General features: G+C 36.2%; 1 protein-coding gene across 5 annotated transcripts in view; it reads right to left on the reverse strand.

Annotated features, from left to right (window-relative positions):
* The window catches only part of LOC149533775 (Plasma-membrane choline transporter family protein), an 87,023-nt gene that overhangs the window by 14,137 nt on the left and 49,843 nt on the right, over nt 1–23,043 (reverse strand). For all 5 annotated transcript variants that reach the window (XM_089803636.1, XM_089803640.1, XM_089803638.1 and 2 more), the window contains 4 exons: nt 20,770–20,953; nt 20,364–20,588; nt 20,076–20,192; nt 1,375–1,608 (listed from right to left, as the gene is read on the reverse strand). In XM_089803636.1, coding sequence (XP_089659762.1) covers nt 1,375–1,608; nt 20,076–20,192; nt 20,364–20,588; nt 20,770–20,953 — 760 coding nt within the window. The remainder of the gene's footprint in view (nt 1–1,374; nt 1,609–20,075; nt 20,193–20,363; nt 20,589–20,769; nt 20,954–23,043) is intronic.

Here is a 23,043-nt window from a genome sequence, read left to right on the forward strand (position 1 = left end):
GTTATATGCCAAGGGTTATGTCCCTTAAGGGACATACTCTCTAGGAGAATATATAGGCGGGTTATGAATGTAGTTTGGAGACACACAGAAAACATACAGTCTGATCTTCAAGCATTTGTATTCCCACCGGTTCATAGCAGCATTTTCATCACTCAAGTTTGTGAATACAATCAGGATCTGCAGTTGCCATATATATCCGCCTATATAGACCTGAACATACGAATTGTATCAAGGTTCATTCTAAGCCTAACCAGGTTCTGATCTTGAAGTCTGATTTAAGTCTCAGAATCTACAGAACTGTACAAAATTGCTTAATTTCAATTTGGGGACATTACATTAGTTCACACATACAAGAGAAAAGGTCTTACTAAGGAACAAAATCCCACCATAGGGAAAAGCTCAATGCAATATCAACATATTACAAGAAAGATATCGAGATGATAATCACCACAAGGTAAAAAGAACACAAAGCAAATTTAGACATCTCCAAATGATGTTGGACATGAAGGAAGAGAAAGTTACCAAATAATTCCTAGGGACTTTCAGTCGAAAGTTTGTGCTGGAATTGAACAAGCATTTAATAAGTAGAATGCTTCACGAACCTTCCTTGATGCATAATCATTACTGTGGAGTGCTAAATGGTAAATATTGTGCAACACAGAGAGGAGCATAGAAGCTATTAACATGAAATGGATCCTAAACTTATGCAGTATACCATATGAAACTCAGCAGTTTGTAATGAGGAAACTATCACAATGATTACTGATGGCCATGAGGCAAAGGCCACAACAACCACCTCTTAATGATGGTAGTCCTAGAGATTAAGTGGTCGCCAATGTGACAACTTGAAAGCTTGCACAGTGATGCTCTTTTTGGATTGACAAAGCTTTTGTTGTGTTGAATATTTCATCAAACTCCCTTGACCATTAGATGCTTGCAAATTGGACTAAAAACATTTCCACAGATCTCTAATAGAATTAAAAATGAAAACAGCAATCAATCACAATGACACTGACACAAATGTTAGTACATACTGACAAATAAAAACCAAAGCAGCTGAAAGATTCCAAAATAACTCCAAAAAAATTAGCAGAATGATGCTTAGTTGTTTTTTAGCAGTATTACAAAAGTTATGTAATTGGTTGAGTTCCTACAGTTTGAAATAAAATATGCATGTGCCTGCATAGGATTGTAATTTGATTAACTAAATTTAATACAACAATTGACTCAGCCTTTTTACATATTCTTCTAGTAAAATCGAGATGTCCTAATTATAGAACAAGCTAAGGACCTACTACTCAAGTTATAAAGGTCCTTTTAGCCTCCTCTCAAACCAAAAAATGCAGAAATAAAAGCTTAATGATATAAACTTACTAGAATCATTCCCATCAGCATAGCTGTAGAACCAACCATAATGATATGATCGCTTGCCTTAAACCAGGTCCATATGCCCACAGAAGTTCCAGTAATAAGTCCTCCAAGAATAGTTCCCATTAGCAGCACAGCTCCAGAACAATCATATGCAATCAGAGACTCAATTCCAGTGGATTGGAATAATTCCCACGCATCCCGCGCAGAATGGTTGAAGGATTTACCATACACAGCTACCTGGAATTTGAAGCAACATAAAGTGCAATAAAATTTAAAACAACACAGCAAAAAATAAATGGCAAAACAAGAGAAATCAAATTCAATGTTGTTTTCAATGTCCATAACAAGGGAATGAAGATTCTCAAACACGGCCTTTCAAAACTAGAAACCCAAAGAAATTAAAGGAAAGATCTGGCTGAAATTTTTAAAATTCATTTGGGTCCATTGGAGAAAACATGTAACCACTGTTGTCAAATGGGATGAGCTCATGTGGTAATCACTAAGTATGTCATAATGGAGACCCATGTTCAAAATTTCAAAACTCCATGGGATGTGTTCCCAACTAATTTGCAAAAATGTTCAATATTCAATAATGTAAATAAATGCATCTAACTGAATGGTGCAGAAGCACCTAAGGGTTGCTTAATCAATTCAAGTTTTGTTTTTGTTGTGTGTGTGTGCCTCTAGGGCATTTTCTCCTGATTTGCACAAAGCTAATAATGATGTTAGCATGAGGTCAGTAGGATCTAGGATGGGTTAGAACCATGTTTCAATCATGGTTAAGGTCTTTGGTAAGGTTGAATGAGCATTGGAACTCATTTAGTTAATTTTGCAAGAAATTGCCAAAAAGATGTAAAAGATGTAAAAGTTACAACTTTGAAATGTTGCTCAGACAACATTGTCCAGATGTTGCAACTCATTGACAAGGAGCCCTAAGGGGTAAGTAACTACCTAACCACCCTACATAAGACACGCCGTGACCTAAGTGCAGGGTTGGACACCCATCGTACGGGGAGAAGTTTGAGAAATGAAGATGTGAAGTGGTTTTGCATGCAATTTTTGTGTAATTCATGACAGTGGATAGTTAGAGGATTGAAGTTGGCACTGTAACTCATGTATGGAGTAGTTTAGATGTTTTCTTGATCCTATGTGGCATGAGTTAGGAGTTTTGTTCATATTTTCTTTCTTTTTGTAAATAATTTTGTTTTGGCACTGTCACTGGTTCTATCCAGGCAGTTTGCAAAGATGGAGTTTTAACTCACTCTCCCATCGTCCATTCTGAACGGCCCCTTGGGAATAGTGAGTAGACTCCATGTACATATATGGTGCAAAAGCTTGGGCTCTAAGATGTAAAGGAGATATTTTTAATGTCTTGCCCTAGGCGAGCCTGTGGTGAGCTCGGCTAGGGAAGGCTAAGTTGTAGTCAGCATAACTTGCAAAGGTGCATAGCTAGAACCAAAATTCCTTTAGGAATTTGAAGATAGGAGTCTTGCCAAGCTTTGGTGAAGAGTGAGCGGTCACACCAATCCATTTGCTAACCTAAAACTTTCCAACTTGCAGAGGAGCCAGTGAGAGCCCAAAAACCCTTAATTTCGCTCAATTTGAGTTAGGATACTATACGGAAGGTGGTGACACCAAGACCCCAAAAATCCTTGAGGGGATGGCATATGATTCAAGAATCCCAAGAAAAGATACAGGGTTTCTTTGAAAGAATTGAGAGAAAATCCCCAGTTTCTCGGAGTAGGAGACCTAATTGGGCTAGTTGCCTTTTAGGCATGTTTTATGAGAATTTGGTGAAATTGACTTATTAGTTGAACTAGGTGGAATTCCTAACACCCCTAGTTGGTTGTATTTAAGTCTTTAAAGACACCTCCACACCTCTGTAAGGTTAATTCAAGAATATGGAGGTTACAAGAATTTAAGGTGGTTTAAGGGCTATGGCTAGTAAAGCAAGAATGCATCAAGTTTTGGCTTGATTGATGAATCTTTCTTGGTAGTTGGGTTGGCAAGAGAGACCAGGGGATTCATAGACAATAAGGATCCTATAGGTGTCAAGTGGTGTGGTGAAGACACCCTAGAAGTCTTTCAAGAAGACAAGTAGCATGAATCTGTGATTGGTTCATCCAACCTCCCTATCACTCCGTATGGCATACACCAACAAGGAAGGCCATGTGCAAATCTACGCAAGTTTGAGAAACATCCCTTGGTCATTACACCTAAGCCAAAGGTCACCTATAAGAAATATTAAACCTATCAAAAAAAGAAACCAAATATCTAGAGTTTGAACTTCTAGAGTTGACATTATTCCCCATCACCTGAACACGATGATGCTATAATGATTAAAGATAATCAACTCCAACAATAGATTTAAATTTTATATGAGTTGTGCTTTTCCAGGTTGACAGATTATTATGGGTCTACCACACTTTTATGTTATTTACAAGGTGAGGGGAAGTAATATTGTGCTACAAACATAAGTTGTCTATATGGCATAGTTACCCACCTGCATGTAAAGTAAAATGGAGTAATGGGAGAGGAGGGAAGCAGCTTAAATATTATCCCACATGCACAAAGGGAAATTAATTGAAAAAACTAGCTTTAATGTCAAATATATCAGGTATTTGGATTGTGTGTTATCATTAACACACAAGTTGTTAATTTTTTTAGCTTAGGCTCGATATCAGCATTAGCATTCAAATTCTACAAAAAAAAATTTATATAGGAGTTTATTGTTCAGTTCATGGCTTCTACAATTAAGCAGCTCAAACCGTAATATTCATAGGATGTTCAACAAATCTTTTATGGAATCAAAGCATGTCCATTAAAGAACTTTGACTGCCTGTGAAAGCAAACTTTGCAAGGTGTTTAAATGTGAGATCCCGATGTATGAGAAGTGTTACATGCCAATGAGTTGCATACTATTGTGTGGACCTGCCAGGAAACTAGCTACATATCCTTTCATCAGAATAAGTGTGACAATAAGACGAAGTGCTACTGAGAAAAGACCAGGAGATGAATGTTGTTGAAGACTTTAAGAAGTGTATAAAGTGTTTCACAAGGCCAAAGTGTTTCCTTCTCTGGAAGGAGGGCATTAGTGTGTGCCAGAAGAAAAGGAACGGAGGTAGCTAAAGGCATAAAAGAGAAGGATTAGATTCTGAGAGCAGAAGTATGAGCTCAGACAATTCTGACTACAAAGAATGGGTTCCCAAAGCATTGAGAAAATCATATCTCCTCCTATAATATTCTTTTTGGGGCTGGCATAAGATCTCATTTTGAGGCAGCTTGTGAGGAGCGGTGTTCAACACATTGTGTCAAAACAACAGAGGTGTGTTTTAGTTTTAATATAAAGTTCCTATAATACACACACACAGATACCTACATGATATGTAGGTGACTTGTTCTGTTCCAGCATTCTTGAATCTCCAAATTTAGTTGTTTCTGTAAATTGCCTAAAAAGATATTACTAAATTTATATCTTTCAAACCGGAAAGAATTTGCTAGTGAAACTCACCACATTGTCATTAGTGAGGTATAAGCCTATGAAACAATTTTATTCCAGCTCTCACAAGTCTCCCAAGTTTTTTCTTCTTTGGTAATTTACTAATTTGTATGAAAAACATAAAGGTAATTGTACATTTAATAATGAAAATAGTACATTATAGACAACTACATTATAATGTTTCTAAACATAACAAATGTAAACACAGGCCAGAATTAGAAACTTAAGATGATTGTTAAAGAAACATTACGTTATCTTCATACCCTCCCTTAATGATCATTGTTTTAAGTTTTTAACCACACTACAGAAGACAATCTGCAGGTCTTTTGGTCACAAATGCAAAGAAGGCTGCCCCCTTCTGGTCATGAATGCATAAAAGGCTGCTCCTTTCTCTTCAGAATGCTTTGCAACATAAGTATATTACTGAGATCCTCCCTGATGCTGCAAAACTTTCGGAAATGAACAAGATAACCAAAGTCCTTCCAACTTGATGTTGGGAAAGAAAAATGTCCCTCCTAGCGACCAAAGATACTGAAAACTTCTCAAACTGAAACCATGATTTTAAGGAGAAAATTGCAAAACCCGAACTACTTCAGAAAAACAGCCACAATTTTGTTCCAAAAATCACCAAAAAATTTTGTAGACGAGCACTACAACCCAAAAAACTGCAAGAAACCTCAATTTTTGTGCAATAAATCGCCAAACCCTTGATTTGATCTTGAGATTTCCCACAGAAAACTGCTTGATTAGGAGAAAAAAAGCCCTGCCAATAAGTTCTTTGAGGAAAAAATGAAAAAACTAACAGTTAAATTTTCTTGCAGAAAAAAATGTAAAACCCCCCAAAAAATGAGACAATGTTTTTAAGGTGAAAATTTGATCAACACCAGACATTGAAACATTAGTCATTTTTTCCTGGGAAAAAATGGAAGATCCTCCTGTAGAGAAAGACCCCACATTTTCTGTGTGAAAAAAAATTGAGCAAAAAACAACAAAACAACCATGATTTTTAGGAAAAAATAAGCGAAACCAAGAAATGATTGTTGAGGATAACATTGAAAAACCAAACATGATTTTTGAGAACAATCGATCAAAACCCAACAGTAATTGTATTTGGAAAAAATTATAAAACCCATGATCCCAATTTTGAAAAAATCAAGCAAAACACCTTTACAAAAAAAATCACCATAATTGGGGGAAAAATGCACAAAACCCATGAAAAAACAAGACATTTTTTGGGGAAAATGTTATAAAACCCATTGCTCCAAACCCTAAGCCATTGTACGCAAGAGCCTACAACACAACAGAAAATTGTTAACCTCTCATATGGGAGGTCTTGGGTTCTAGTCTACTCAAGTTTAACACAACGATAAATCCTATCCATTGTAGAAGAGCATAAACCCAAGATTTTTTGAGGTAAACATCATGTGAAACTCTAGTTGTATGTATGAACAAGCCACATTTTTGACAAAAAATGATAGAAAAAAAATTCAGGGTCAATGTGAAGTGTGGCAAAAAACCCTTAGCTAAATAGGAAAAATGGCACATCAACAAGGAAATACAAAAAACATGTCCATCAAAGTCGTCGTGAGCAATTATAGGAGTTGTCAACAAAAGAACTGGCATGGCTCAAACCCAAAATATAGGTGTAAAACCAGTGTAACACGGAGACTCGCAACCCCCTCCCAAACCTTGAAGTACTTGTCCTCGAGACGTTCCCGCACTGAGTACTTGAGTACGCAAGTACCCCCACCTCTGCCATTTCACAACCATACCACCGTTGGGATGGGTACTTGGGTACTTGATTTTCTGTTTTATTTTTTATTTTTGAATGTTACTATTGGGTATGTAATATGTTACTATGTTCAATGTTCAATGTTTCTAGTTCCTATTGCAATTTTGCTATGTTCAAGTATTTTAGTTTGGTATGTTCTATTGAAACATCATTTCATTTCTAGCATTTCAAGTTCTATATGTATACTATACAACACCCCTCCCAGCATGGTCCTCCCCTTCTGGCTGTCCCCTAGCCATCCCCCCGCCATCCCGAAAATGAGGCCCATTTTCCCCACGTCTTGACATAGCCCAATATTGGTGTTACACTATGTAAAACCCTTCTTTCAACACTTTTTTTCCTTCTACGAAAAAATGTCGCAGAACTTGCACGAATAGTCACAGCCGAAAGAATGACGCTCAAAAGAAACACACATGTCGACTATGGAAATCTGCAAAAAATGCATGGGATTCTATAAAAAGAATAGTGCTCAAATTTTGCACAACAACCCACAAGCATGGGAATAAAATAAAAACCATCGAACTAAAGAAAAATGGCTTCCTTCAAGAAAACCACAAGCGAGGCACAAACAAAAAGCATAAAACCCTCCATTTTTTGTTGTCAAAACTTCCATGAATTTATTTCCACCCAATTTGTTTTAAATGAAATCATGCCAAAAAACTTTTAAAAATTTCTTAAGAAGCATTTAGGATTTCGACAAACAAAAAACTCTAAACAACCCCATTGAGTCGCTCTAATACCATGTAATGGTAATTGTCTATTCAATAACAAAAATGGAGTTACATTATATAGGGCCTGAGCAATTACATTAAGATGTTTTTAAAAAAAACAAACGTGAACAAAAGCCAAAATCAGAAACTAACTAAACTATCTAATATGACAATTAAAGAAAGACTACATTATTTTAACCAAAAAAGTGTTAATTTAGTGTCTTTCAAACTCTGAAGAGTTGATTTTTACTATCTTGCCCTTTTGGGCCTAGTGGGGTTATAGAATCCCTGTAATGTGGTTTTGCTCCAGCTCTAACAAAACTTCTGATTTTGTCTTTTAAATTTAATCCAAACACTGTGTTTGCAAGACTCCAATGAGCTGAATTAAAAGAAATATATCCTATGGAGTAAAGAAACACTCACAATTTGTGAGTATCATGATCTTGATCATACAATGTTGAAGAAGGAAATACATAATGAAGATCTTGATGAGACCTGTTGGAGGAGGAAAGGCGTGTTAAAGTTGCCAGTAGTAAATCCAATAATTCCAGATGTCCTAAGTTTCACTCTTTGAGTGAATCTTATAACTAAATATCGAGCATTAGAACTTGGGAGAGCTTTGTATTCTACAAATATTTTGTTTTTCACAGGTTGCAAATGGGGGATCTATTTCTAATTATCTTATATTTTTGAAGAATCCAAATGATCAATTGGAGGTCATTGAAATAGAGCAAATGATCACAATTTGGTTGCTTTGGTGATGCATATTTTGCCATCGGCAGTTGATTCCTTTATCAGGTCCCTGCACCTAAACGGAGAGACGTAAGAACTTAATTTTGAGTAGTCAACAACACTTTACAATAATCAAAAACAAATTCAAACACCACAAAGAGTTGTGATCGGTACATAGAGCAAGAACCTAAAGGAAACGGAGTAGATTAACTAATTCATCAAATGAATCTTCTAAAGGTGACAAAAGAAAGTGAAAGCATTGTTATTATCAAGAGCCTAGTCATTCAAGAGAAATAGTCTAACCTAGCCAGCAGTTTAAAAGGTGTGGTATGCAAATGTTGCTAAGATAAATACAGAGCACTAAATGATTTTTGCAATTGCTGCCATTTAGAACCAGTCTAATGAGTCAAAGACCTAGCATATTGACTTTGGAGCATCTCGACACTTGGTATGTAAGCTTTGTTCAAACTAAGCATAGTAATAAAATTGTTTTACTTGGTGTTTTGTTGACTTAACATGTAAATGCAACCAAAAAGTGTGTTTTTACTGCATGATATGAGACTATTTTATCAACCACCCAAAGTGGTGATTTTTAGCCCAAAAACACATTTTTGGCTCTCAAAACTTCACTTTCTTGGGCATTTTTCATCGAAAGCGGATTTTGCAGCCTTCAAATGCTCATATCTTGAGCATTTCTTGGTTGTTTTTGATGATCTATAGGTCGTTTTTGCCTAAAATACCCAAAGAACACATTGAGCTACTCACAAAGTGAATTTGTTGAGTGTTTTCTTCATTTCTCAACCCATCTAGGGCATGTTTTTGCTCAAAAACATCCTAATTTTGAGAAATTTACACCATTGAAATAGTAAACCTTTGGATAAAGGTAAGTTTGAAAGCATTTCTCATCCTTCCTAGCTTACGCTCAAGTTTTTTAAATCACTAGATGTGCTTCAGATGTCCTTTTCTAAATTCTTTGCATGTTACACATTGCTTGGTCAAAACGGTTGCTAAAATGATGCAATTTTTTGCTCTAATTTCCTACACTTGGCAAGCTACAAATCTTGACTCGTCTCCTGCAAAGATTGAGTCAAGATTTGAAATCTATTTAACACTTCATCTTGCAATCTTTCTAAATCCAAGAAATTTCTTTGATTACATTTTCAGATTTTTCACAAGTATTTAAAACGACTTCTTCTCTTGCCTTTGTTGTATATATTTTTTATGCAAGTCCCTTCATTTCCATTTTCACATTTGCATGTATATATGTCAAGCTGCTCCTATTCTTCCATCTACTTCTGTAAGTTGCATATGCAAGGTTTCATTTACTTGCATATATAATCGGAGTGAAATCCCATTCTAAGGAAAATGCAAAGTATTCATTTCCCCTCATGCGAATGCAAGTATAAATCCCACCATCATGCAATCCATGAACCTCCATATCGCTGCCCTATGGTTGAAAATATTTCCCACATGCTTGCCGGATAAAATATCATGAATTGCATCTATTTAAGCATGCATGCTTCTAATTTTCTACTCATTCTTCCTTATGTGCATAACTTAAAGCTTGCTGCTCGCACGTTCTTTTGACTACCAAAAACCCTTTTTTGCTTTTTTCGATCATCTAAGCACATATTTTGAGCTTAAACACATTTACCCATTCGCTGTCCCAAAAGTTTCCAGCCATATTCCATATGCAATGCTCACAAAACCACCTCATTTCTAAGTTATTCCCCCATTTAAAGAGCTCATTTTATATATGCAAAGAAGAAAGGAGGACACGAAACAAGCATGATCACATGATGGAGCCTACAAGGAGGTGAAAGAATGATTGCAAGCATAGGATGCTTTCAACCTAAAAAAGGTCAACGGACACTCAACAGAACAATCAAGGTTGCATATTCATATTCCAATTCAAGATGCTTCCACCAAACCTAAGCACAACAATCGTAAAATATCAAGAATCTTGTAGCAACATGAAGACCTATAAAGCTTGATGTAATAGAATTTGGGTCTTGTAAGGCACTTAGAATATTTTCATCATACATTTGTAATTTGTAATTCACATATTACATGTGATGGAGAAATAGGATGTAATTGCATGTGATAGTATCACGTACAAAGTTATAACATGTAATCAAGTTGCAATCGCATTAGGCATGCAACTTTGAATAAGTCAAACTAGTTAGTTAAAAGTTTGTTAGAGAATCAGTCAAGGTGGTTGAGAATTTCCCCTTTTCCCTCCATCTTTCTCTCTTCTATTTTCCTAAGTTACCGATTCGGATGCGGATTCCGAAGCAGATATGGGATGCAGTGATTTTGTTTTTTGGATGCGGATGCAAGAAATGCAAGAAATATACAAAAACAAATCATTTGATAGTATAACTATGAATCTATGATACTTAGCCCTTCATCAAAATCCATATGATATATCAATATGTGCTTGTCCAACATTAGAGTTTAGTCTTAGTCTCTTAGACAATAAGTTCAAATAGGTCATGTTCAAGATTCTAACAAAATAAAAACATAGTTAATGTCAATGATTGAAGATTCAATCAACTTGCATCAGAGTCTAACTCTGAATCATAGGGATTTGCAAGAAAATCCACATTCTCATCATCATCTCCAACTGCTGAGAGATCATTTGAACCAATCATGGTTCCAGTTATGCTAGATGCACCACGTACCACACTATCATCATCACTGTCTCCAACTGTAATAAGATCATGAAGTGTTGCATCCAAATCTGCATACTCAGGGGCTACATCCCAAAGCTTTGTTGCCCCTTCCTTGTAATGATCATTCTTACATGACAAAAGACGCAAATTGGTGTGGACAAAGACCAAGTACTTAGCTTTCTTGGAGCCCAACCGGTTGCGCTTCACTGAATGGATAAAAGAGTATGTACTCCAATTCCTTTCAGCAGCAAAAGAATTAACAACCTAGATAGTTGTCACGAAACATACAAATGAAAAGTAAATTAATTTTAAAGAATGTGTGAAACACTAAATTCTAGAATGCAAGTGTAAACATAAAAGTTTAAAACAAATTTACAAAACAAAATTAAAAACTTACTTATGATAGGACCTTGATTGCAAGAAATTGAAGATGCTTGAAAGGTTGACCATATATGCACCACCATGTGATAGCTCCCATTCTATTTTGGTCCTTTAGTTCAAATGGAGAATGCCTTAACCCCAAAGCAAATAGCCCAAATTCTTTCCTCACTTTTTCATGCATTTCTTCCATTGGAAAGAGTCTTGTAAAGCTTTGTGGCACCCCTCAACAACCTCCTCATTTGCAAATGGTGCAACTCTACCCAGCATACCAACTACCTCCTCACTATAGTACCTACGAGATAAGGCATATGCAAGGAGGTGTAATGGGGTAGTCATCTTATTCTAGCAATGGTGGATAATTGCTTGCACTTGTTTGAATAAGGCTTCGCATTGTGTGGGGTCACTCTCATGTGATTGTATAGAATGTTTTAACTTCTCAACCATGGTGTCTGTTGGTCCTCAAAATTGCATTCTCGTTTTGAGTGTCCATTCCAAGTCTTGAGCCCCTATGAATGTTTTTCGTGCACATGTACCGGCTGTTGTATTAATGCCTAAGTGGTGTTTTATGTTTCTAACACCTTGCATTCAGCCTGGCTAAGTGTTCTATGATGATCAACTGACATTCCGAGCCATTCTGCGAAGTCCCATTTTGAGTAATCCTCAGTTCTGCTTTTCTGCCTTAGGGTCAAACAGCGAAAAAAGGCCCAGTTTGCCTTTGAATATCTTTCACTTGGTTATGTTTTATGACTTGCCACTTTGAGGATGTTTAGTATGCATAACAAAGAACCTATGTTCCAAGTTTCAAGTCGTTTCGACATATTTTGACTAGGTTTTGAATGTCTCAAAGTGGGTCAATTACCTTTGTTATAAATTTGCATATTGTTCATAATTCCGGGTAGCCCTGTTTGACAAGTTATAACTTTTGACCAATTGACCCAAACAAGAAATTTCCTTTTGCATCACATTTTAGGGGTCAGAGACTTGCTATGTTCCTAATTTGAGTTTATGACGAATCCGTTTGGTAAATTTTCAAACACGATTCCGTATGCAATTTATAAAGTTTCACTGGTAATTAGAGATGAAGATTGATCGGGAGCCCTGTTCGGGATGTCATATCTTTGAGTCCGTGATTGGTGGGACCGAATGGTTTGTTCCCTTGCATTCTACTTCGAATATACTACCAAGTGTGCCAGTTTTCAAGTCTTGACAAATCCATCTACACAATTTACCAAGGTCATTCCATTTGTGAAAATCGTTATCTTGTCAATGTTTCTAGTCCTGCAAATCCAGGTAGCCAACTTCAGACGCTCGCCAAATTTGCCCAGTCATTTGTTAGGAGCCCAAATTGGAGATTCATATTCTCTAGTCAACGTCTACCAATGCCCTAATTTTCGGAACCTCAAGTGCCTATTTGCCTAGTTTTCAAAGTTGAATCCGAATCCACTTTTTGGTTTTTTGACACGTTTCATTTGCAGGTAATTATAAGTAAGCAACTTTGAAGGTCGATATCTTTTGACCCCAATGTTGTCATGTGACGAGATTTGGCAGGCCTGTTGAATGTATCAGAGAGATAAGATATCCAAGGTTTCAGAGCCCGACCAAGTGTTCATGTCAGTTTTTAAAGCTAGTTATCAGGCCTTCCTGTCAGCAAATCACAGTTTTAAGAACAATGATAAAATGAGTTTTAAATGATGATCTAGCGGTCAAAATTTGATTTCAGTCAGTTCAAGAGGATCAGTGAATCAGTTTGCATATCAGTTGTTCGAAAACAGAAAAAAAAATTTAGCCGAACCCACTTTGGGTCCGACTGATTCCATCAGACTGATTGAAGATCAAATGTATTGCGAATGACAGTGGAGCCAATATGTGCAAGCAATAATTTGTTTTTCTTTTATAAGTCAAAGGTGTACACTACAACATTTAGTGATATAGAGGATGATTGGATGTTTTAAGAAAATGTGGTAATGAATAAAGTGCATTGGTCCTAGTATCGACGAGTGAGGGGAGATATTTAGCGTGTTTGAAAGTAGCTATAGCTTTAACATCTTTTACAATCTTTTGTTCAAGAAAATATGAGTTACGCATTCCAAATCATGGGTAGATGAAAAGCATAATATCCATATTTGAAAACACATTGAAAAGATTCTTAATAATGAAACAATGGTTTGAGATTTTAAAAGTGAGATGAAGGCGGCATGTAATGGTAGCCTCAAGAGTTCTCAAAGTTGCCACGTCTTCAATATCAAAATGCAGAGAGCTCCTCATGCCTAGAGTAACAAGTCCACGCAAGACTCTCAGGCAACAGGGAAGGCATTTTGAATTGGAGCAGCCCACGCGTAAAAGGAGGTTGGTTGAGAGCTTCAAGGCCTCACGTTTTGAAGTGGAGGAGGCCAGAAGTAACACCCTCACAGCTAGGAGAAATCCGTTGCATACAGGATGCAAATTTTCAAGGCTTTCATTGAATGGGGAGCCGCCCAGGGATTGAAAGTAGAGCCCACAGCTTATGTGGAGGTCAGGCATCATATAACAGGGTCCCCACACCAAGAGGATCTGCAATCCACGTCTTGGCAAGGGGTTGTGAGTGCTCAAATTCGCAACAAGTAAGAGGAGACCACCGTAGCATGAAAGGAATGTCCCACGCAAAGTGAAGCGGATTTCCCACAGAGTCCACGGCATGATAGAAGAACAGACCTACAAGGCATGGCAGAGAGGATGCCATTTCCTTTTATCCCACATGGGGAACGCGATGGTTACTTTTGTTGTTTATAAATCAAGACACACGAATGGTAATGTGTCACAAGACACATGTCTTAAGGCAGTCGTTGCATGCTTGGAGGGGCCTGCCTGCAGCCAACTTTGTGATGAAAAAGCAAAGTTTTGAACAAATAACACGCCCAAACAAATAGTGCCACGTGGCAAATTGTCAGCCCAGTCAGGAGATCGCAGGGGCTCAGTTGGAGAATGTCAATGTTACGATCAGTCGTAGGATCGGGTGGAGGGGAGACAGGGGCCTACAACCTTACGAATTTCATAAGGTCGGGGGTCTAAATTTGGAGGCCCATGATCTTACGAAATTCATAAGGTTGTGGGAGGCAAATTTTTCATGTGAGATGCTGCGAAATGGCCATGATTTGTAAAATCGAAGAAGGTTTAAAGTAATAATAAAATATTAATATGTTATTAGCGTATGATCAAGGAGATCAAAATATGGATTTGCGATGCTACGACGGGAGGTGAAAATCAAGACTTGTCGTATGGTCGGGGAGGATGAGTTCAAGAGCCATGATATTAGGATTTGGTCATAATATCATAGGCTAAAAAATTAAAAAGTACTTCAAATGCATAAAATGATAAGGGGCCCGCTCAAGTACATTTCAACAAATAAAAAAAGGACAAGTGGCAAAGGGAGGAAAGCAAAGTGATCATAAAATCAAAATTCAAAAAATGATTTAAACGCATGATTTTCAAACAAGTAAGATTGGAATAATTTTTAATGTTTTATATAGTTCAACTATATAAATATTTTAAATTTTTCATTTTTATGCTCAATTCATGGCATGGGAGCCAGATTTTCAAATCTATCTCAGGGCACCATTTTTGTCTGAAATAGGCAGTGTATTATACCATTGGAACCAGGAAGAAGTGAATTTTCCATTTTTGCAGTCAGATTTTATGCAGGTATTAACCAGAAATAGCTATAGAAGGATTTGTATTTCCAAGGGCTTCTCAATGAAAAACGTAGATTTAAAGTTGCAAATGAAATTGCAATCAAATATAACCTAAATTTCATCATTTTTTGATTTCATCAGCAATTTTGAGGATGATTTGATTGTTTTTCATGCAGTTGGGAGCAATTATGTTTTTTGGCAACAGTACAATTGAATTGCCTGGCAAAAGCAGATGGGACATGCTAAATCAGATTTCAAGCTTCAGCACAGTTTATGAGGAATTCCTGATATTTTCTCCATGAGATATTTTTGCTGATTACTTTAAAGTGAGATATATCAGATATTTTGTTGCATCATTTATGGTATTTGGTTCCAGGCAGATGAGGAAGCTCAGTTTCAGCAACTTCACATTGAAGACATTTCTAGGGGAACAGATGTCAGTTTCAAAGGGCAATTCCTGAAATATCTTCTTTTCTATATATCTCCCTTCTTTTCTCTTTGTAAGGGTTCCAATTTTCTGGAGATTTTCTGAGGATTGTGTGACCGGATAGGTTCCAGAGTTAGAGAATTTCCTGAGAGTTGTGATACCATTTTCTCAGTGTTCTTCTATTATAAACAGCATATTGTATTTCTTTTGAGGCATTTTAGATATACAGTCATTCATTTTGTATCTACTGAATTTTGGCATACAGATGATGTATTGGTTTTAAGGAAATTAATGCAAGACCTTAACCTTCTTAGTTTCATTCTAATTCTCATCTCCTTCTATTACTTGCAATGTTTTGTGTTTAAGAACGAAGAGCTTAAGCTCATTTGCAGTCCTGTAAGGTCGTATGTCTAGGTAAATTTGCTAGTGGAACAAAGATCCATGTAAATGCTTGTTTATACTAACAGGGTTGTAGGTTACACCAGGAGGATATCACCATAAGTATGAGAGTTTTTATGAAGATTGATGTCTGTTTGCAAGTCAAATAGATAGATCGGATATCTAGAAATATGAGTATATTAGGATTTCCATCTGTATGTGAAGGTTCAGTTGATGCCTAATGGATAAGGGACTGGGCAGCTTCGAGATTGCATGCTCTTTGTTGTTGCATACCTGAATTATATTGAGATCCAAATTATCAATCAAGTATCTTTCCCTTTATGTTTAAGAGTTAAAAGGTTTTCCGTCACTTGGTTTATCAGGTTCATGTGCTCTGTTATTAGCTATTTTATCCATTAATGCTTGCATAAACATAGAAGATTTAGGGATTTTATCTATTATTTAGATTCAGTTGTATGCCTTTACACTGGTACCATATAAAGAATTTGAGGTCCACCCGCCTAGGTTTAACAGAGCTTGAAGAAGAAGAAGGAATTATCCTTATAGTTGGCCCAAGATTGCACTCAAGTGCATCCATTATAGGAATTTGCTAACCTTAGATGTATTGGTCTGGTTTCTTGGTTATTTTCAAAACTGTTAAATCAGGAGCCAACAGTGTCTATGCCATCATACGCATCCCCCAAGCAAGGTGTATCTGTATCAGCAAAACAAAGCATAGTTATTATGGGCTCAGTGAAATCCAATACATATGCAACACAAGCCCACCAACTCTCATTCAAGATCAAATCCCTAATCCTTTGTGCTCTTTCTGAATTTGAGATCTTCCATATGCCCCATTGATTACCAATGACCATTTGGCCCAATGCAGCTTTTACCTTGAGGAGTCATCTCATAACAATTGTATGAGATGCAAAACGGGTCTCAGCAACCTAAGCAAGTTAACAATATGTCAATTGACAATATAATTATAAATTTTAATTTTTAACTAAACTACAAATCCATGAAACTTAGTAATCTAAACAAATCAATTTACCTTCAGCAACTCCAATTTGGAGTATGTTCTAAAAATGGATTGTGACATGTGGTGGTTGATCACAAACATTTGTATGTCCTCCCCCTCTTGGTATATTTTCTTCACCCAATCTATTTGAGTGCCAATCCTCTACATGATCAAGTTAAGGGAGTGAACAGTGCATGGGGTACAAATAATATGCTCATACCAACTCTCAACTAAAGCACCCGCACCCCTGCAATTTTTGGCATTCTCTGTGACCACCTGTACCACATTCTCACTACCCACCATCTTGATGGCCTCAATGAGAATTCTAGAAATGAATTCGGAATCCTTCACTTGCCCCTCACAATCAATAGCATCCAAAAAAATTGCCCCTTTGGGGGAAACTGCAATCACATTAATTAGTGATCAGTTTCTTGTATCCTTCCAAACATCTGACACAATAGTCAGACCCAAAGTTTTCCAAGATTTTTTGATTAGTTGAAGGTGTTTCTCTATATGTGTCTTCTCTAGTTGCAATAGAGTCATAGGCACCTTTTCATACCCCGAGCTTGTGTACTCAGCTGGTGATTCTTTGATTGTTGCCACCATTTCCTTCCAATATGGCAATCTCACCAAGTTGAAAGGAAGCCCATTCGCATTGAGACAACGTGCAATAGCTTCATTAGCGCAGTCTCTTGCCTCCATTTTAAATGCAGTGTGCAATGGGCCTCCCTCACTTCTTCCTCATCCTCTCCTGGCACAAGTACTTGCAAGAATGGATGTTGGGAGGATGCAATTGGTGCAGTGGGTACATGCAACTTGCTCTTTGTGGAAGGACCTTGATAGTAGTTTTTTTTTTATCTATTGATCAATGCATCAGCAGCTTCTTGTTCTCTTACAAATGAAATTATTTCTGCACTAGTCATCCCAGTACCATTTTTACCTTTGCACATTCTAAATCCTTTGCCAACAGGGCCCATAAAATGAAGCTTCACTCAGGAATATGAACTATTGAAAGGTTTTCCTTTGTTACTTCAACAATAATTGCACTTCCAATAGTATGAGCCACCTCCTAAAACCTGTGATATCCGTGTTGTGTGTCTCCACAAAGGAGAACCTATATCAGTTTTGAAATTATCAATGCCTTCCCCTCCTTGGCCCCCCACTGAACTTTGACTAGCACTACCACCGGTATTCATTCTTGCCTAGAGTTTTGCAACCTATTCTAAAAGAAAATAAATAAATTTTAATTAGGTCCTAACAACTATGAACATCATGCATACAAGTGGAAATAAGTGAGGACAAACTAATAAAATAGATACCCAAACTTGCTTCTACATATCTTTCAAAAAAAATTGGAAAAAAACTTTTAAAAAATCTTCAAGAACTTGAAACAATTCATCAAAAACTCTAAAAAATTCATCAAAATACTCAAGAATGGGATTGCTCACTTCCCTTGAATGATTTAAGCTCCTTTGAAAAAGCTATCTCTCCCTCTTCGATCGATCCTCTACTTTAAAAAAATCTTCAAGAACTTGAAACAATTCATCAAAAACTCTAAAAAATTCATCAAAATACTCAAGAATGGGATTGCTCACTAACCTTGAATAATTTAAGCCCCTTTGAGAAAGCTATCTCTCCCTCTTCAATCGATCCTCTTCGAAAATGCTGAACTTGGCTTCACAATGACAATGCAAACTAGAGACCAAATGAGAAGTGGTTGTAGGTGCATACAAGGTTCCAAAATGAGTTGTGAATGCTTCAATATTCACCTTTAGGGTCATTTTAGGGTTTCATAGCAAAAAATAACCTAAAAAAGGCAATTACAACATGTGTTTGAAGGGCAACTTAAATGTATTTAAAAGTTTTTTAATGATTTTTTTGTCATTCAACACGAATCGTATCCTAGCTATTTTCCTATATAAAGAAGGGAGCTCATTGTAAATAACCATATTTTGGTAAGGCAAGAAAATTTTGCGAGTTTATGTGTGCACTCTAAGACTTTGCGCTTGGATGTAAATCTAAATTGCTATCAATAAAAGAGGCAACTTGCTTTCAAACTTTGTGTTGATTCAAGTTGTTATGCGACGACATTTTCTGAATATTGATTGTGAGGTTTAGAGCTTTGATCAAGAGAGATTTGAATTTAATCGTGCAAACTTTGAGTTGCCTATTGCATTAAGAGCCATTTGAACTTTTTTGAAGACTTTGTGCTGCAGGAGAACAAATTGTAATAGATAGTAGTGGTCGTATTCACTTAGAATTGAAGACTTTGGGCTTCAATTATAAGTGTTATTATTGAATTTGACAGTATCTAGTAAGAGACTTTGTGCCTTACTGGTTATTCTTCTTGAGTCTTCATTTGAGACAAATGCAGAAGACTTTGGGTTCCTGTTTTTGTTTCACAAAATATAAAAAGTAAACTGTTGCCTCTGGTATTGTTCTTGCATCAATTCCAAGGTGACCGGTATTATTGTAGCAACGAGGCACTTTTTGATAAGTTGGAAAGTTATAGTTGTATGCAAATTATTCCTTAAAAAAGAGGAATTGATCAAGAGAACCATCCTTTTTTAAATTTCAGTTAAGTTCCTATTGAAGCCACCTACGGTAAGAAGGGAGCCTTCCCTATTGCTGAGACAAGAGAGAAATCTCATGAAATGTTGCCTAAAGTCACAATATTTTAAGTTGTAAGTGATGTACAATTTTTTTAGCCAAAAAGATCAAATATCAGCATTCATAGTTTGAATAAAATACGGATAAATTGGTTCAGTAGAAAAAACACATGTTGAATCTGGCTCATTAGACAGTGAATTTTGACTAGTTTTGTATCACATTAAATCAGATCAAAAGTAAAGCTGCATAACTGTTTGCAGTCACAGTCATACTTACCATGGATTCATGGTAACCTTTACAATATTTTTTAAGGGAATGATAATTAAGGCTTATATTTCTAGTATATAGATCATATTATATCTAGCAGTAAGCATTGCTTCATAATTATGCTATAGTAAATTGCACTTGGTAGCAGTGGAGCAACTTCAACAATGGGCATTTGCCACCCAACTTTTGTTATGCTTTAAATTTTGTAATCATATCAGTTCTTGAATAATTGTTCCAAATGATGAAAAAAATAACTTTTGAGACATAAGGCACATTAATAAACTAATTTTCAAACAATCAGCACAATTTATCATGCAAGCAGCAAAACCCTTCATTGTAGCCGTTTGATTTATATTTTTTAGTGCATAGGAAGTGTCAAGAAATAACTATCACTTATTGGAGATTACTATCCTCATGTATATTACAGCAGAAAATTAGTTTGCAGAAACTCACATATATCCATAAAGCCAAATGTCTGATATTTTTTAATATAGCTAATAAGTTCAAGGTTCAAAGCCAAAAGAAATTGAAATTAGAATATTACCTGTACATAAGCATATTTGTTAAAAAACCTCACGAGTGTCTCAACCAGGTTGAACAAAAAATCAACACAACATAGCAGGCACTCATTATTGCCAATCTGGGAACGAATACCCCTGATCTTTACATCATTGTAAGACATCAATAGAATTGTGTTAAAATTTGAGTACCAAAAAAATTGCAATAGAATGTCAGAAGTATAGTAGCATTACATTTTTATAAAATGGAGCACTACTGTAATTAAACATAAAGAAAAGGTATACAAGACAGTATAAACAGGTTTAATGCAAACCTCCCAGCGCAATGTTCGAATAGCAGCTGTAAAGAGGGATCCATAGCAGATGCTGCCCAAGGAAGTGGTCACAGCATGACGAAGAGACCTCCGCAAAGGTTTCGGGGGCATTGATGAAGCACCCCGGCCTCCATGCATGAGGACGAGAACAACCATACCAGACACGATAACATGAACTGTGTTGCATAGTACAGCACCAATCCAAAACAGGCTGATTGAAAGTACCTACAAGTTCAGGAAATCACCAAACTAATACATAATCATGTAGCTGAATTTTATTTTATTTTTTTAATCCGTAGCTGTGGAGATCTCTCATTTCAAAGTTTCAACACACTGCGCAGTCTAAATCATATATTTATCTCAATATGAAATGGATCACATTAAAAGAGTATACTCGCCAGCTCACCACAAGAAGCCACCAGCGCATACCATCATCCATGTTTGAAGCAATCACACCGGCTACTCCAAAAGACCATATTGCCATCCACAAAAGCATAATTGCTAGAAATGCATAAGACACCCTCATGACTTCTGGAAGACTCCAGACCATTTTCACAGCCTTTTGTAGCATCAACATTGTGAACGGAAACCTGCAAAACCAAGAAAGGGAAGATCATCTATAACAAATATTACTTGCTCTAGATGAAAATCAATAAAACCTATTCATGAAAGAAATTGTTATTTCTTCCAATTCTACATAATAAAACAGATAACTTAATACTCGAATATATAATTTATTTGATAGCACCAATTGCTACGATGAGAATGGTCTGAGAATCAAAATGATGAAACCCAAAAGCCACCATCTAGAGATATGGATGGCGTTAACTTATCTCAGACTAATCACAAAATTTTCCATTATTCATATTTTTTGTAGTATCCTGCTTCTGCCCAGAGCCAGTTTAAGAAAAACGCGATTGTTTTCTACAATGTTAAAACCATCACAGTTTCTCCATACATCTTGATCTTTTTCAGTGTTCCTTTAAGAAGTCTTGTTAGGGACCCTTCTAATTAATTTATGTTCATCATTTCTGTTACAATGTCAGTGCCAATGCCTACCACTAATGATAAGTTCCATTAAAAATGTATTGCCCCAATATGAAATGACACTAGAGTAAGAGTGAAGGGGCTCATTTGGTGGAGCTAGTTATGACGTGTGATCAAGCTTAATTTAGACAGAACTTGAGATAATCTGCATTCTGCTTGCACAGACAGCACTCCTCAAATTTTTTTATGAATGATCTCAGATTCTTCTATTAAATAAATAGAATTTGGACATCACTATAATTCTTTCTGTGGTTGCAATAAATGAAAAATATAATTTGTAATCACTGTTTGACTTAAATCTGCATAAACAAGCAAATGAATCTACTGAGTTTTTGTGCAAATATGTATGAATGAGTAATATGCAGCCCTGATTTTTTTTGAAAAGTTTGCTAGTGTTTGGAAACCAAGTGCACTGCTTGCTGATTGTTTATTTTTAGATTTCATTTACCAAATGATAATATACATTGAACTCATTTGCAAGAAGTGATGAATATCAAAAAGCTTGGACAAACAAATTCTTTTAATCAATAAATATAATCTGAAAATTAAAGCATAACAATAACCATGAAATGTCCCCACCTTTGCTTGCATCATACTTTGAGGGATTAGCCTTTTATTGCAATCCTCCTAAGACAATTATTGGATAGAGGGTCTTCTCAAGCAGAGACTCAGTTAAGGAAGGGTTTAGTCTTCTCCATAATTCAGTATGTTCCAGTTTGGTTTTTGTTTGGCTCAGATTGAACTTCATTCGGGCTTAGTTTCGTGTTCTCACTATTTATGGTAAGTCTAATGATGATTGAGAAGGATACTTTCTATCCTTGGAGAGTGCATTTGGTCACGTGGGGAAATAATGGGTGTGACTCATGTTTCAGATGACATATTTAAAAGATAAGTGTTTTAAGGGTTATTATTATTTTAGTGACAAATTATTATTAAAACATTAAATGGCTTATTATAAAGTTATAATTTCACTTAAGTTGAGGGTTGTGTCATCACTTGAAGGGACTATTCATTCAATTTTTTCATGGAAGCTTAAGCCAAGGTATTAATTAAAGTATACATTATATTTTAATGTGTGCATCAAAACAAGGGGAATATAATTAGAAGTTATATTTCAATTGCAACAAAAGCAAAAATTAGAAAAAGCTAAATTATGATTTAAGTTATGCAAGGTGCAAGTTTGAAGCTACTAGGCCAATTCTCAATTGAGAATTATAAAAGGCTTCTTTGGTGAAAATGAACTCATTCATTACTTGAGCATTTTCTTTGTTTGTGTGGAGAAGAAATTGAAACAAGTGTTTCAGATTTCAAGCTTGAGGAATTGTCAATTCTTCCAAGTGTTTTTGCACTTTGAACTGGTGAAACTATCTAGTGAATTATGATTAAGGATGGTATAAATCAGGACCATCATTGTGCTTCATTTGTGATCAGATTGTGAGAAGTATTCCAAGGTAGGCTTTCAGATTTGATAGCAAGGGCAGAAAACTTTAATTGATGCAGATCACAACTCATGTATGGTTTAGCATTTGAGTTGGAGAGTGGCCGCAGGTTATATAGGTGAAGGGACGGTCTTCTACAAGCTGTGATTTAAATATTAGAGGCAGTGTTGGCAGATTTAGGGAACGTTCTTTAA

The sequence above is a fragment of the Cupressus sempervirens genome, chromosome 10 (genome assembly GCF_028749045.1).
Source record: "Cupressus sempervirens isolate cs-2001-9-10 chromosome 10, ASM2874904v1, whole genome shotgun sequence".
NCBI lineage: Eukaryota > Viridiplantae > Streptophyta > Pinopsida > Cupressales > Cupressaceae > Cupressus > Cupressus sempervirens.